Genomic DNA, 16,807 nt, shown 5'->3' with positions numbered 1-16,807 from the left:
ATTAGCCTGCACTCATACAGTCCAAACACAGAGTGAAACAGTATGCATTAATGATTACAACATTAAGATGACTCTTAAATGGCCCCTTTATGGGTGAAGAAGGAAAGGTAGTGAGCAGGCTATTCATAAATCAAGCTATCAGCATGGGTAAATATCAATAAGATACAGTTCTGTGCCTGTCAGGGCTGCACAATTAGAGCTATAATAATCATTACTTTGCACATATAATGATCATGATTATTCAACTTGGTAATTTCAGGAACAAAATCCTTTTTCTGTTTCTGACTAACAAAAGTGGACATTCAAAACTAAATTAAAATGCGATGACAATAAATACAATTTCAATAAACCACATAACCTTACACAATAAATTAAATAAACAAACAAATTAGTGTAGCTGGTGAAAGATGGTGATAGGATGAGGCCACAAAACCATTTAGAGTAACTTTGAACATTCTGAGGTGGACGTTTAAGACTGCAGATTTTCTATATTTTTGTTACTGTAGAGTTTAGCAAACATAACTGTAACAGGAGTAAATAGTGCATTTGTTGGGGACCACAGATTTTGTGAGCCAGTGAGTATTTACTGCAGCAGGACAGCGTATGAGGGACTGACTCAAAGTAAACTATAGTGTCCATATTCATCGACACCCAGTGCCAATGATGTGGCTCACTGACGTGTTTTTGGGCAATCTGTGTGAAAAACACACATCTTTGTCTAGGAATCCAAAAACTGCAACTGTACTGTAATGTATTACTGCCTCTCAAGGACTTGCAGCATTGTTAAGCACTCCTTTCATTATTTCCATTTCATTACATTGGGGAAAGTATGTTTTTGGCTACATACATCTAAAGAAAAACTAAATTTGAATCTGAAACTGAATTAATATCTGAAAAACAGCCAATTTGGCATCGAGATGTTGTTGTTTTCTTAACAGAAGTAGTGGGTTCAATTCAGTTAATTGTTGGTTTTGGTCTTTTGAAAGATGAGGAAAATACAGAATATCACATTATGTCAGATGACAAAAGACATAGCACAGACATTGAAGAGGCCTTAGAATTCAGCACTTACATTGAACATTTAGTATGTAAGGTATGCGAAACTCTGTTTGCAGGGCTGGATGGCGCACAACACAGGTAAGCGTCTTCCCCTGAGCGTAGCTTTGCGGTTGCCACATGTAGCGCACATGTGTGGTGCTGGTGCCATTGGCCTCATCTTGACTTTGCTTCTCACTTCGCCCATACAGCTCCGTCTCCCAGAAAACCTCAGCGGCGGGACGGCCACGCTCCGCTATACAGGTGGCCACCAGTGACTCATTCCCACCATCCAGCAGAGCTGTGGGGCCGGCAGACACAAAGACCTTTGGCTCCACTGTGAGGAAGAGACAGAGAGAAAGGGTAAGAGAGGGACTGAATGAATGGAGAAAAGATTACAAAATGAATATTGATCTTTCTGTGTATGTATATGAATAAATAATGTCCATCACAGAGTGTATAGACAGAAGGAAGTGGCTTTAGTATACTGAGTATACAGAGAGAGCAGATTGACTTCTTCCATTTCACATACAATATGCATTAAAAATTGATGAACCATGCTATTCAATCATATGGAGGCATTTCAGTGGAGACACAGCTGTCTTTATTGTTGTCTGTCAAACAAAGTATGGACTGTTTGAGGAAGGGTAATTTATTGGTCGAACTGTATGCTGTAGCGAAGCAAATCAATGCCTGAAGTATGTATATGAGTTTGTGGAAGAACCCTTAAAATTGCACAATTGGGGGCTACTGACATTAAAGACTGTTGTGTTTGTATTCGATGGTGTTGTACTGGAAGATGAGGAGCTAAATTACTGTACACTTCTCAGTACTGTAGAGCTGGAGTAATGTCATCCCAGCTTCTGGAGAATAACTGGAGGTTTAGATGTACCAAGGATTTTCTGATCAGAGGCAAAACAGATCTATGCAAGAGGGACGTGACCTGAATAACACAACCCTCTACCTGTTGTACAAACAGTTTCCCTTATGCTGCACTGGCCTAAAAACACATATGAGGCCGTGTTTAATAATCACAACCTGTCAGAAACGACACATGGGAAAATTCAGCAAGACAAAAGACGAAACAGGACAGTCTGCTGAGGGAGGGGAGACCACAATGGAGGGGAAGAGAAGTAAACTGGCTACACAGGTTACACAAGTTTACATTTCCATTAACCATGACTAGAATTTCCCTCCTTCATTCATTTATTCTTTGTCTTGCAGAGTACCACCTCCTCCATCTCTGTCCCTCTTAAAACAGCACTAACAGCTGTTCCACTTACTGCGACGGCAATGGTGACAGTTTTAAAGGCGGCACGTGGGGCCACATATCAGCCTAATCCATAAGACAAGGCCATCACCTCAAAGACATCTGCCACCCCACTCCTTCCCAGCCGAGCAGGAGGTCCAACAACACATTCAAATAACTCCTGGCACCCCCCTTTTCCAAAAATAAAACCTGGCGTCTCCTGTACCCAGGGCAGGGGCGGGGATCCACCTCACATTCTTCACTCACTTCTCTGTGCCTCTCCTTACAGGCCTCTGACTATAAACAGTGGCCGCTCTATGTTAAGAGGCGAGCTGGCTGAAGCTTCACAATAACTAAATCAGAGAGACGTGTTAATTTGGAGTTGCTGTCAGGAAGGGAGGGGAACGCTTTGGCTGAGTGGAGATGCTTCAGGGGAGAGGGTAACGATTTCCCTTCAGCAAAACTGGCTTCACTTGCCCTTTCCCACCCACATACACACTGATCCACATGTGCACACCAAACACTGACGTCACAATGGGAACCCATAGAAAGAGGGATATGATGATCTATAGCCATTATTTCTGTTTTAGATTTTGGATGCTGTAATGCATAACATTGGAGCTTGGATAAAGATTAAATGCTGTCAAGCACCAAAATCAAGTTTGAGATGCAAAACAACCACAATTTGTTGTGCAAATGAAGCCAGACATGGCAAAGCTCAAGATCAATGAAATTATCTGCAAGTAAGCTGTTAGCTAACGTTGGCCTTCTTAGCTGATAGATAACAGCAAGAAAATAAGTAGGACTTATAGCAATGTGTGAGAAAATATATAGCTTTATGAGCCAAGAACTGGGGACAATTCAGCATAATTTGAATAGACTGAAAGGAGAAATGAAACACTTTTCACCACAGAAACTATGACACTGGTTTTTGGCCTCAATGAGTAAGCAACTTTAGGCATCTCTCTGTGGGGGTGACATCTCAATGTCATGACTCAGCAAAAAATAGCTGCATTATTGACCACATGGATGAACACACAGCTTTAAACATAAAAGAATGCAGTTCATGGCAGGAGGACAAAGCTCAAATGTGAAGTTAGGCTGATAAAGTCAAAAAAATATCTGCAGCAGAATCAATAAAATCTGCTATGCCAACTTAATGTGTGTGAATGTTTTGTTTGTAAGAACATCAATTACTGTTCATTAAATTTCCTATTCACCTGTCAGCACTTTCAAACAAAGGGTCATTCAAATTCATTCACTTTATGTGTCATATTTTCCTCCTCTGGTTCCTTCCTGTTGCTTACTGGTGGGGACTTTTGGCTCACGCACTGTAGCGCAGTTCCTGTTGAACTGTTCCTGAAATGCTTGGGCCTTTTCAATGAGAAGTTCCAGACATGAGGATGAAAAAAGAAAGCAAGAAGGTTTTGGGCCAAAACAAATATTGAGTGTTGAGTGTCTCATGATACTGACTGTGAAAAGAAAGGTTTGCATCAGGAGTGTAAGTTTTGAAATTAAGTCAGTGTCCACTGCACCTGTTAATCATTACATTGCATGTCGTGACTTTGGTCTATTATTTATGGGTTTCGGCCTTTTCATTGATTTACTTTAGTTAATTTGAAAGGAATGAAAATGAGGTCAAGTGCTCTCTCATAAACTTCAGAGTATAAACATGAACCAAGACTGGGAATTTTGAGTTAAGTACGAAAAGACATATTTAAACTGAAACAAATGCAGTAAGCACTGCAAAAACGCAGGTTCAAAACACATATATTGCCAACATGTATTGCAAAACAGCCTTGTGAAAAAGGTACAAGTCAACCTAAAAAAAATGCAGAGATGAAGAGGCCATGGTTTATCGCTGCCTTGGGAACTTGAATCTGCTGACATTAGGTCTTGTGTTGTGTTGTCCCCTCTCTAAGAAAAATACCCTATGGGATAACCTCATTCCAACATGACATGTATCAAATTGCGAAGAACATACATTTCCTCCATAATTACACCCTAATTACATCTGAATTGTAAAGTAGGCCTAAGCATGTATTTGTGTATGGGTGTGCATGTATGTATTTGTATGAGCCATGCCTGAGAAGCTGCTCACGGAGGAGAGCAAGGTGCAGTTGAACTCTGTGAGGTCCCAGACACTGTGGCTGTCACAGCAGCACTTAATGTACCACTCATTAGTCATCAGTCTCCTTCACTCTCTGGAGGGAGACAAGAAACTACTGCCTACAGTGCAATCTTTTACTCTCAGCTCTGCCTGAGTGCAATCCAACCACCCATTTAGGGCTTTGAAACATGTGCTGACCACAGAGAAAGTTCAACGTTCATGCTCCTCAAAGAAGTTATGTGTCCACATGGTGTGTGATATATATGCACACTGGAATATATTGTATGTATACACTTTGGGAAAACAAGAAAAATGAGAATTTCCATTCAAATGTACGTTTTCCTATAAGAAGCAATGAATAAATAGATCTGGGTATAGGGTGTGATGCTGTGTTGTATGTTTATTATTGATTTTGGGGGTATTTATTACAAACTGTGGTCATGTTAAATGTGCAGATACCCAAAAGTATAGCATTTTTTACTAAATATGTTTTTACACTGAAGATTGAAGTTTGTCATCTGCTTCCTCACTGCCTGTGAGTGCTTTACAAATGTACATTACTCAGTCTGAGGTATGATTTCATAATTAGTGACAAAGGGTACAGACAGCAGAACTAACAATAATCCTCACTGCCTCCAGGGAAAAAACTGCACATTGCAGTTTTAAAACCAGTGCAACAAATGAAACTTTTTCATGCAGCTTGTTTAAGTGCGACTGAACATGCAGAGAGTCACTCTGTATCACACCCTACAATTAAGTTGTTGTTGCATGCAACTAGTTGCATCAAGTTGGGACTGAGCTTTCGTGCTCTCTGTTTACATGGTTGCTACATGAGTAGAATGTCTGCATATTCCATTCAAGTGTTAATATGTTTATTTTGTGTGAAAATGTAAACGGCCTTATGGATAACATTATGGAGACTCAGTGAAACTAATTTAAACCTGACGTAGCAGTTTTTCACATTGAGTGAAACTGGGGTGAGTGAGATTGGGACCACACCACAGCAGCTACAGATTCCTATTGGAAAGTACGTTTACATGGTCTCTGTCTAGGTAGTTACTCAAAAATCAAAACCAGCAATGTCCTGCTTTGAAAAGTAAGATATAAGAACAGCATGAAGAATCACTCAATACAATGAAAGAGTAAGTGGCAGAGCTGTACTTTACCTAATACATTAACAAGGGTTGATGCTTGGGTATTGCCCAGGGGAAATGTTGCCACTTTGCAGATGTAGGACCCGATATCTGCAAAGCTGGCTCCTCCAATGGTAATGGTAGCATCTCGTACAGAAGGGGAAACAAACGAGATGCGTTTGGCATACTCTTGAGAGATGGAGATCCCAAACTCGGGGTTGAACACTGCCAGGGTAATGGTGCCTGAAGGAAGACGACGCTCCCAGGAGCTCTGCGTGAGACTGAGGTTGGAGCCCACTTCTATTCTGCAGCTCAGTGTGATGTTCTTCCCCAGCACTGCATTCACTTTCTCAGGAACAACCACCTGGTTACTGCTCACACCTGCTGAGATTAAAGGAGAGAGATAAGATTTAATTCAATTGTAAAAATGCATCGCTCATGACAACGTCACTGCACTGGATTCAGAAATAGAAGTTTTTGTTCTCTGGTGTCTAGCAGTGGAGGAAAATTGTCTGTGAATTCAAATCTAGATTCAATTTGTCAAACAGCATGTTTTTTCTCGTTCAGCGTGACAACTATAACACCACAGAAGAAGACATACCATTACCAGACAAGATTAGAAGTCAAACTACAGTAGCTAGGATGTGCCAATCCAGCGAGCTGGTGTGGAGAAAATTGCTTTTCTGGAGTACTGATCAGTGTTAATGCTGGGAAACAGTCCATTAGCATAGACCTACACGGCATCTACCTGTACTGAGACACAATTCTCCACCACTCACATGTGAGACTACATAGAAATTGTCAGGACTTTTGCACATGGGTGTTATTACCAGTGTGTTCCATCCATAATGTCAAAGCAGCAGTGAGACTCAGATTAAATTACTTGACTAGATTTCTACAAGCTGCAGTACAGCTGTGTATCATGCAGTCAAGTCCCTCACTCATTATCAAAATTACCAGTCATCCCATAGCCTCATTAATAGCCATTGTTTGTTTCAGACATATTTTTCCTGAGGTTAAAAAAAAACACCAGACTTCATCTGTGTTACTCTAAGTGCCTTGCTTTGCCTCTTAATAAGCAACACACTTTCACTGCAGGACACTCAGACGGTCCTTCTTGCTAATCATCTGGGCACCTTTTAAACAGAAAAAAAGCCCCCTGGAAGAAGATGAAACAAAACAAGCAATTTGATGGCTGTTCCCTTTTTTTATGAGACCCTTAATTTGACTTGAAACCCACCACAGCTTTTTTTGAATAAGTAGTTTTAAACAATGTAAACTTAGTTTTGAACGTTAACGTTCATTTTAATGCTGTAATTCCTGAAAGCCAAGAAAGACACAATTAGCATGTGACAACAAATGGTCACAGAAATCTTTGACAAATCAACAGTAAAGAGCATATGACTGTTCATGATGTGCATGCTGTATGGACAGTAATGAGCATGCCCAGTTGATAGATGTGCTACTGGGTTGTAGCAATAGAAAACAAAAACAACCAACTCAGTGGGAATGAATGCAGTATCTTGGAAAACTAACCGGAAATAAATCCTAAATTACAGGTTATGGCCATAGCTCTGAACAGAAAAAAAATGCATCTGAGCTCTTTTTTTTGTGAGTATAATCACACAAATGAGTCACTGATAGAAACATTTTTAACAAGCTTTACAAATTCAAAAGTGGATTGCACAGTAGATCCACATTAATCCTTGTGAGAATGTTTGCTTTATAGATGAAATGTAAAAAGCTGATTCAAATATTCAAACAGTATGTCTCAGTTTTCTTGACACGGTTGCAGTGAGAGTAAGCTATATTTGGGAGTCATAAATTTCCACTTTGTACGTAGTCTCGGATGTGTATGGAGTAAAGCTTATAAAAGTGGTCCACTGGCTGGTATTTTGAGTCTTTGGCATGAATGTAAGTGGTAAGCCACAGCAATGCTATCTTGGTTTGTGAGGAATAAAGCCAAAAGAGGCTGAGGCTCCCCGTGCTCCATTACGTCCCCTATAATTTTAGTGATTACACACACACACAGAGAGAGAGAGAAACACACACACACACACACACACACACACACACACACACACACACACACACACACACACACACACACACACACACACACACACACACACACACACACACATACACATACACACATACACAGTTTCGCTCTTCCAAAATAAGGAATAAGAGTGTGGCCATGTTTGTCAGGCATTTTGTTTGAATGGCTGCTGAGTCCTAAATGTATGCTACATTGTGTTGTGAATTGTCATGCTGTGCTACAATACTTTGGCTTTCCTGTTTGTTTTTTTCTCTGCTGACCAACATTTCCAAAATATTTTCCTTATGTTTTCTGCCTTACTGTGTAAACTAATATCACACAGTCCTGCACTGTATTTAGGCTCTTAACCTTTTAACCTAAAGTATTTAACTTAGCTTGCCTTATATGTTATTCACTTGGAGAGACACTTAGGAAAGTCACTTTGGATTATTATTTCATTTCTCCAAGATAATTTAGGGATCGGTTACTCTCCACCTTTGAATCATGATTTTGCCTGAAAAAAAGCCCACACTGCTATAATGTGCTTTGCAGTGCATGTGTTACCCTGTGTTTGCATTGCGTCCCGCAGGAGTGCTGGTGTGGGGGAGAATCAGGGTCAAAGCTGTGTGCGTTCTCCACTCAACAGTCATCTGAGATGACAAAACAGCTGTTTGCTGCCACTTTACTACTGCAACTCAGTTGTTTTGCCTGTCAACATATAACAAAATTCTATTTCCATGACAAAAGCTTGACAGGAAATAAATGTTTGTAAATACGTATCTATACCTGGGACAAGACTATAGATGATAAAAATTGTCCTGCTGCTCTAGTTATCTGAGTAGTAAACTAATATGCATGGTATGCATGACATTGAGTTGATGCATGCAGACACGTGTCTCAGAAAAGGCTTCTCCCTAACATGCTCTACATACTACAGCTACCTGACACGACACTCCAACTGCTACCGTACGTAGTTTGTCTATCTCAGTGTGTCAGCTTTCAAGCCTGTCAAAGCATACGAAGAAACTAGACTCCATCCATGCCACGCTGTTTGTTTTACAGTAAGCATTTGGAAGTAATGAGGAAAGGAGGGAGAGAAAGGGGGGAAGTGCTTAAAGAGGACTCCACCCTTACCATTAAGGGAGGAGACAGATGGCCTCTGCATGGGATACCTACACAGCCAGGAGGAGAGTGGGGAAACTTGGCACTGCTAGCTGTACCATGAAGCACACAGCCAGGACTCGCAAACTAGAGCACCGCGAAATATTATCTAAAATACTGCAGGCAAATGAAATGTAAGCAGTGTGTTGAACAAAGCTGTTTCATCAAGGAAATAGGTGCTATACTGCGACAGAGCTGAGGCACAGCCTGGGTTTTTCACAAGTTTCATTACTGGTTATCCATCAACTGAGAAAATTTTTCTGCTGTGTCACTGTTTTGATACTTTGCAACTTTAGTCAGCTCAAAGTGAGACACCCTGCACCAGAGAACAGGAAGAACCCTGGCCTGTAAACCCTAATTTGACCGAGGAGAAATAGGCTGCACTTTTGCCCCTTTTCCTTGAGAAACCCAAGGAAACAATGAACTCATGAGAAGGATATGTTTGCCCTTTGAAGAAATGCTTCATATTTGTTTCCTTCCCTCCTGACATCACTAATTGCGACAAGCTGCTCGAAAGACGCAATGGTAAATCAAAACCTTCCTCTTTGCCTGGCAACCGGCTCAAACATTCCACGTCGGCCACTCGATGAGCCAAAATCTCCACCTACTCAGACCTGACCCAGCTACAGCCCTGACCTCCGCAGAGGAGGCTGTCTCCTGGCTTCAGATCCTCACAATGCAGCCTGCAGCGCATGTCAGAGCTGTGTGAGACAAGCAGGATCCAAGGCCAGACACATTTACAAGCAGCAACAAAATAGACAATATGTCATGTTCATGTAGACAAACTCCATACATAGATTATCATGTCAAACAGCACTCAGGAGGGACTGATCTGAAGACCTCACAGGAGAAGAATGCAGACATGAGATCTGTGCAGGAGGAGTGTGGTTTAGGACTAAAGCAAGAGGAAACTAAGTGCTCAGCATTCAGAAATGAATATAGTGAGGCAAGGATGAATAAGGACACAAAAGAAGATATAGGGCAGTTATTGAGAGGAAGTACAGGAGTGAGATGGACCAAAGAAAAGACTTTAACAACAGTGTGAACTATGTGAGGACATAAAAATGTAACTAGGGTGGGTCAATCATTTTTACAAACTCATATTATAATACATGGCAGGAAATGACAGTCTGACAGTAGTTCAGACCACCAAGTCTGCTGCTGAACACATAGACAGCATGCAGGCTGTGCAGACTTTGCAATGTCTGCTTTTATAATCATTCAGTTTTTTTCGGCATATTTTTTGTACCTTGGCCATCAATTCTACCATTTATGCTGCCATGCACCATTTATGTTCTCACTAAACTAACTGCGGACATTTTGAAATCCTGCAACATGGCAAACAGTTTAGCCATATTATCTACAACTCTATTCGGACATAGAACTGAGAGTCAGCACACCTGTAACATTAGTAATGATCCCTCACTGCACAAAAAGCTCCCACCTAAGTTTGGCTAACTTTGCATTATCATTTGACACCTGGTGTTTGTTACCCCGTTGAACTACTTTTTAGCGATGTTGCTGTGTTCCCAGCTCTCAACAGTTAGTTTGAGGAGTATGATAAATAAACCAGAGTTATCTTGTAATTAAATACTAATAATAATCATATTGCACCGCACCTAGCCTAGTCCTCACACTCTTGTTCGCTTCGGTAAATTTCAAGTGTAAGTATGGGGTGGACACAGTCTGAGGGGCAGTGCTTCATCACTATTTAATGAGTGCAGTACTTTATACTCCTTCCGGGCACTAAAATCTACTATGGGCCAATGGCAACATTAACTGACTATTAAACTTCCATCTTACTCTCAAGGTCACATTTCAAAAATGTTCATTAACATGCATTTTAAAACTGCATAGGCAAACTCTGCCAACCTCACACAAAGCATCCAAATGGATCTATGAATATTGATTAAATATGACTATTAGATATAGTCATAAAATAGTCACTCAATAATGACTCAACAGGCGTCAGTCCATAACAGCAACTGTTCCTGACCCGAGCCAAGCCCGCAAAGTGAAAAAAGTAAGTACGCAAAGTAAGTACGTAAAAAAACAAAACAAAACATTAAAACTGAAGAAACATGAGAAAGGCATTTCAAAAGAGAGTGTCAAACAGCAGCCACAGGTGGGTAATTTGTATAAAATGAACTAAAATTGTAACAGCTGAGAATTTTCAATAGCACTTGTAAATTTTACTAACAGAAACCACTGGGGCCTGTATTTTCTGAGAGTTATCTGTGCCTTTAAACACTGCAAACTCAAAGAAGTCAATAGGCAGCATGGAGCCATTTGTTTGGTATTGTTACTCTCTGAAGAGGTGACTGGGCAAAAAAAAAATCAGACAATGCCTATATGCCTAACACAGGCCCCACTGCTTTATTTGTGAGGCCTATAACTCTGTCTCAGTAAGTTAGAGACAGGACAGGCCAAGTGGTGGTGTGTTTTATGGCATGTCTTTATCTTAAGAAATATTTGTGCAGTGTGAAAAAAACATTAGTTCCTACACCAGCTCAAATCTACCCCCTTCCTTCCTAGCATTGTATCCTGTGAGGGTGTGAGGGTTTTTCAGTGGGCTAATTCATGGTGGAGACAAACACAGGCTGACAGGCCTTTAACACGGAGGCAGGCAGGCCTCTTTCACATGTCACTGTCCTCTTCAAAACCTTTTTCTCATTGCTCCCCCATGCCAATGTGGACTTTTGTGCCCTTCTCATCCAGGTCACATTTGATTAAAGATCCATGCTTATAAGAAAAGGATCAATAATTTTGACATACAAAATGTGTAGGTTACAACCTCTCATAGAGTCAACTACAGCTATGGAGGAGAACTTGTGAAGGACAATGTCTGCCACTGTGTATCAAAGGAATACAAACACTCCTACAGCATCCTGTCTTATTGTGTGGGATTTGTTATTGTTTTTTGTGGGGGGTTGAGGTATTCCAGCATGTGCACACAGTACTATGGATTCAGAGGAGGACAGCAATGTTTTTTTTACCATGCACATAGTAAATGTATAACAAAATGTACAATTTCAGAAAAGTCTACTGGAAAAAGTCACAGATGGTCACAGAAGGCAAGGATAGGCATTTTTCAATCTGCTGTGTGAATAAGTAACTTTATTTTGGAGGTTACACTACAAAGGGAGTCTTTCTCAATTAGAGCTTAAGTGTATAACATCCCTAACATGTTGATGTTAACAGAGACTGCACTGCACTCACCAGCACTCCGCAGCAGTGCTGAAAATTGCACTGGGGCAGAAGTGATGTTCATGTCAGAGTCTGCTAGCTCATCAACTGCAACCCTACTGCTCCTGTCCTTTTTTAGATAGCTTAGTGTTCTCAAAAAACCTTTTTCTTGTCTCAGTAGCTGACAGCCATGAATGAATGTTTAGACATTTACTATATAAAGCAATTAGCCAGATATCCGGCAAAGACAACTGAAACGTCTACACTTTCAGAACAAGTGGTATTTTATGGTTGACCTAGTATCTGTTTAATTGATTTTAGAAAATTATTCACAGCATCCACTGAAACCTGCCATCAAGCCAAATAAAGATAGCACAGACAGGCTACACAGTGATAATTTAGGTCCAACCCTCTACATTAGCCTTTGTGATTGTAAAAGATTAACTGTATGTTGGACTCACATATGCAAAACTGGCATTTGCTTATCTTTGACTCGGGCATCCACGGGCTGTCAGCCATACTGCAAAGATTCTACCAACATGTCCCACACAATTGTGTTCCCAAACTGTTGGGTGAAAAAACAAGTAATAAGCTTTTCCTCACAGCAGTGTCCTTAGCAATGCTCCAGTGTGAATTCAGCAATGAACCATACCATCCGCAACCCTCAGCAAGAGCTGATGCATTGTTTTTAGACATGTTGTTTTCAACACATCCCTCTCCTTTGACAAATACTGTAATTTCCTGATAAGAAATCTGACAAAACCAAGCTCAATCTTCAGTCATTAGGACAGAAATAGATCAGGCTGCCTTGTTGAGCGGTGGTGGTGGGTGGAGCTTTGCAGAGAAGAGCCAATGGGTTGTATACTAATCACAGATTCCACTGCCCTTGACTGGGTCTAAATGGGCTACTGTACTTTCATTAGGCCAATCTAACATAATGGAAACAGTTTCCCACATGCCACAGAGACCCCAAAGGGAATTAGACTGTTTTTCTTTAAAATGATTCCCATGATTGTCCAATTTTAGATTTCTTGTATAACGCCTGTTGCTGCCGACAACCAGCAGCAACATGTCATTTTTTGTTTTTTTTTTGTTTTTTCAAGAGATCTACATAATGTAGTGGCACTTGAAGGCTACATCCACTAAAGTAGTATTATCTGGGAATGTGCAAAGATTTGCAATATGTTTTGGTGTAACAGAGAAGAATACTGGTGGGTGGTGAACAATACACTGCTATTTTTATACATAATTATACTGTTTTATCCAGTATGACAGACTAAAAGCAAACCACTTTGTGTAAGAAAATTGCCATTTTAACATATTTACAGCCCATTTTATTGATACAAGAAAAATGGTCAGGCTTTGTTTTAAGTGCTGGATCTGCCCAGCATGCATCCAATCTTATTTATGTTCTCTAATGGGGCCTGGAAGTTATATCGAATTATTCACTATGTTTAATACATTACTTTATCCAGCCATTCCTTGAATAGCAACAGAGGAAAGACAGAGCTCAGTGAATAATTATATTATTTAATCCAATTTTCCTCACTAAAACACGACTACGGTAACATGAAGATGTAAAGGTAACATTATGAGCAACGCACACCAAGTTCTCTGTGGTTGGCTGCAAAAACCATACAAAAGTCTTTATCTGCTCCTACCATCTGAGGAAGTGAAGATCCAGTGGATTAACTTGATGGAAATGCCACACAACAACTGGAAAACTCTTAGGCCAGGTGTGTATATTAGTTATTTTACTTAGAACTGCTTTGAGGGCCAATACAAATTAAGATTCATTTCAAAACTGAAGCTTAAGGACAGATCGGTACCGACCCAGCCTGTGAGTTTTGCCATTTTTATGTCGCTTCACTGCTTATTTCGCAGGTTAGGCTGTTGGGTTTGACGTTAGCATGTTCTGCTGCTAAAGTGGGTAGTAGCATTTATTGTAGACCAACACGCCTGAGCAATGTTGTGTATTTAATATTGAGAGACAGTCGAGAAACTATGAACGTTAAGCCACATTTGAGGCAAAATAAATAACCAGAGTAGTAGCTTGGATGCAGGTAACTGTTGTTTTTTTTTTTTTCACATTGCTTTTGTGCCGTCTCACAAAGCCAGACTAAATGTTATCTTCGCACTTCATACTACAAGCACAAGCTCAGCTGGTTTCCTTGTTACATGAAAGCCCCCTCTACTACATGCCGTGTTGGTATGTTTGGCTGTTGCTGCAGTATGTAAATTTATTTTGATAGACATCTCCCACAGTCCCCCAACTGTTGTACTTATATGGTATATATTGGGTTTATTGCCAAATAAATGTTGCTAATAAGCCTAATCCTACCCCTTGTCTAACTCTAAAAATGAATCACATTACATTTACTTATTAACCTACATTATGGGGCAAGCTACCACTTCCAAAACATACGCAGGTCTATACCTCATTTCCATTCCTATTTGGAGCCAATAAATCAGTTTTTAAAATATCATTTTCTCTCTTATGATATGTTGTCTTATGTTGCTCATTGAGTGAAAAGAGGTAGAATCATGTTTTGAGTGGAGGACCCTTTGTATTTTTGTAATACCATGATATAATACCATTTACATAAAAAAACAAAAGAAATAGCATGATAGAAATTTCAGGTCAAATTGTCCACTCCTTGTGTAGCAACCAGCCAATAATGATGTGCAGGGTGTGAGGGCAGGACTCCATAAAAACAGTATGGTGACCAGGTGCCAGATAGTACACAATCATCCAAGATGAAGCTATGTAAATGGCAGACACAGTGCCAAAATAACATAAATATAGGAGGAGGCAAAAGCAGATAAAGCTTGCTGTGTTGCTGAAGGTAGTACGCTGGGCTGTGTCCTCGCAACTGCAGTTAGAATGCATGCGCTTTTGGTATCATTAAGACAGGGAAAAGGGGAGAACTTTTAATATTATATTAACAAACTGCAACCAACAAATCCTATTCATTCTGCCTTTAAGATGTTTTGTTATAGGATTTAATTATTTTTCAAATTAGTCTGTGTTCGTATTAGTTTGGGCTAATAAAGGTAATCTAAGGGTTTCTCTATTTTTTTTGGTGCCCAAAATGTTGCCAAGTTTGCCTGCAGATCCATCAATACAGTCTCTAGAAATGAACAAGTGTACAGCATGGAAACAAATCAGTGGAGGAAGCTGCTTTGGACATTCTTGACAATCAGCATCACTGCATATGTCAGCAATCACCACTTCACAACAGGGGGAGGAAGCAAAGTAGTCCAACAAAAATCTGCCTCTGTACTGTGTGTATGCAGCGGTCAATAAAAACAGTAAGTAGTTTGGTCAGTGTGGCATTTCTGCAGCATTATCCTGGTCAGAGGGAGTTCATTTCCCCGGCACACCCACTTTTCCCAGCACATACTCTCACCATTTCTGCAACAGATTAGAGCAGTACTCTTGATTCCCCCTTACCACCCACTTTGAACTGTGAGAACAAGGAGACCTAGGTACCTAAAAGAAGAAAAAAAATCACAGCTGACTAAAGTACATCTATAGCGACCTCACATCAAGACACAAACATATTTATTTGACAACATGCCAATGCAAAACATTTAGCCAACTGCTTTGTCCATGATGACATTATATTGCCCTATATCCTGTAAAAACACGTGTAGACTTCAATCAAGGGGAATATTTCAGTGTAATCCACACTCCTACAACTACAACTGTAAAGAGCACAGAGATTTGCTAAAAGAAGTCAGTAAGACAACATCCAAGTTTATTTTCTCTCAGTACTCAGGTTACGTGTCTGGTTTGACGTAGTGTTCCCATTATATGAAGCTCACTTGGATGTAAAAGATAAATATTTTGAAAACATAAAGGCAGTAGTACCCCATTTATTGTCAGTCTAACAGCTCTGGGTTGTAGAGTAAGTAAACCTTCATGGATGTAATTCAATACATGCAATGTCTGATATTCCAACATTGTTTTTAAGCCCTAAATAGAACTGGCCACTTGTTTTGTTATGATCCTTTTCGCAATCCAAGCACAGACAAAAAATAGCAACTACACTGAAAGATCATGTTTGTCAGCAGTGAGCAGTAATCTATGACTTGCACAGTGTGACAGAGGAGCTTAGCTATTGTATAAAGACAATATATGTTCTACCTTCCTTCATCAGTTTTAAACACTATCAAAACCTGCAGACTATTTTGGGCTACAGTTTTAATCAAAGAGGAGAACTGCATTCAGCTTTAAAGGCTACGTGAAAATGAACAAAGCATCAGCAACTAGAAGAGAAGCATAAAACTTAAGTATGAGGAGGTGATGTGGACATAGGGGGACGTAGCAGGGATGGCAGGGGCATACGGAATGATTTGGCTGAATACCAGCAGGACTATATCGTTGTGCAAAATCCTATTTAAGCCATTACTGCAATATATCTGCATCAAGGGCCAGGGCTGCTCTGCAAGCCAAATCAGGGAACTCTGAGGTAGGGGACAGGTCTCTCTTTCCCTTAGTTTCGATGTCTGATGTTATCTCACACGAAATGAGGGCAGAGGGTGGCTGCGGAAACCCAGAAAACTTGGACAAAAGCTCTGATAAAATAGCAAAAACTATTGTATGTGAAATCCAACTGCGTCATATCCTATTAGTTTTGTCACAGGCAGTCTGCTTCAAATAACGCAAGCATTTCCAACTGAACTGCAGGAATGTTAACAAATTTACCCTCAGTACTACAAGAACAGTTTTGAACTGTCAGTCATGAGCAAGTCCATTATTGTAAATAACGCATGCAATGAACATTTCCTGCTCACACATGGTTTTGGACCTGTGATTCTGGGATAGTTAGTCCAATACTTTGTGTTTGTTTGTGTGTCTCCACTGCTAAATTCAGCTGAATGTCATA

At 40.2% G+C, this 16,807-nt stretch overlaps 1 protein-coding gene across 2 annotated transcripts in view; it reads right to left on the bottom strand.

The window, feature by feature from the left end:
* The window catches only part of nectin3a (nectin cell adhesion molecule 3a), a 32,295-nt gene that overhangs the window by 10,142 nt on the left and 5,346 nt on the right, over positions 1–16,807 (bottom strand). The window contains exons 2-3 of one of the 2 annotated variants that reach the window (XM_041940961.1): positions 5,561–5,911; positions 1,073–1,372 (exon numbers count right to left, since the gene is read on the bottom strand). In XM_041940961.1, coding sequence (XP_041796895.1) covers positions 1,073–1,372; positions 5,561–5,911 — 651 coding nt within the window. The remainder of the gene's footprint in view (positions 1–1,072; positions 1,373–5,560; positions 5,912–16,807) is intronic. The other variant, XM_041940962.1, reaches the window with a different exon arrangement.

This window comes from Chelmon rostratus, chromosome 7 (assembly GCF_017976325.1).
Source record: "Chelmon rostratus isolate fCheRos1 chromosome 7, fCheRos1.pri, whole genome shotgun sequence".
NCBI classification, from domain to species: Eukaryota; Metazoa; Chordata; class Actinopteri; order Chaetodontiformes; family Chaetodontidae; genus Chelmon; species Chelmon rostratus.
The sequence above is the reverse complement of the archived record's forward strand: the minus strand, read 5'-3'. Positions and strand labels throughout refer to the sequence as shown.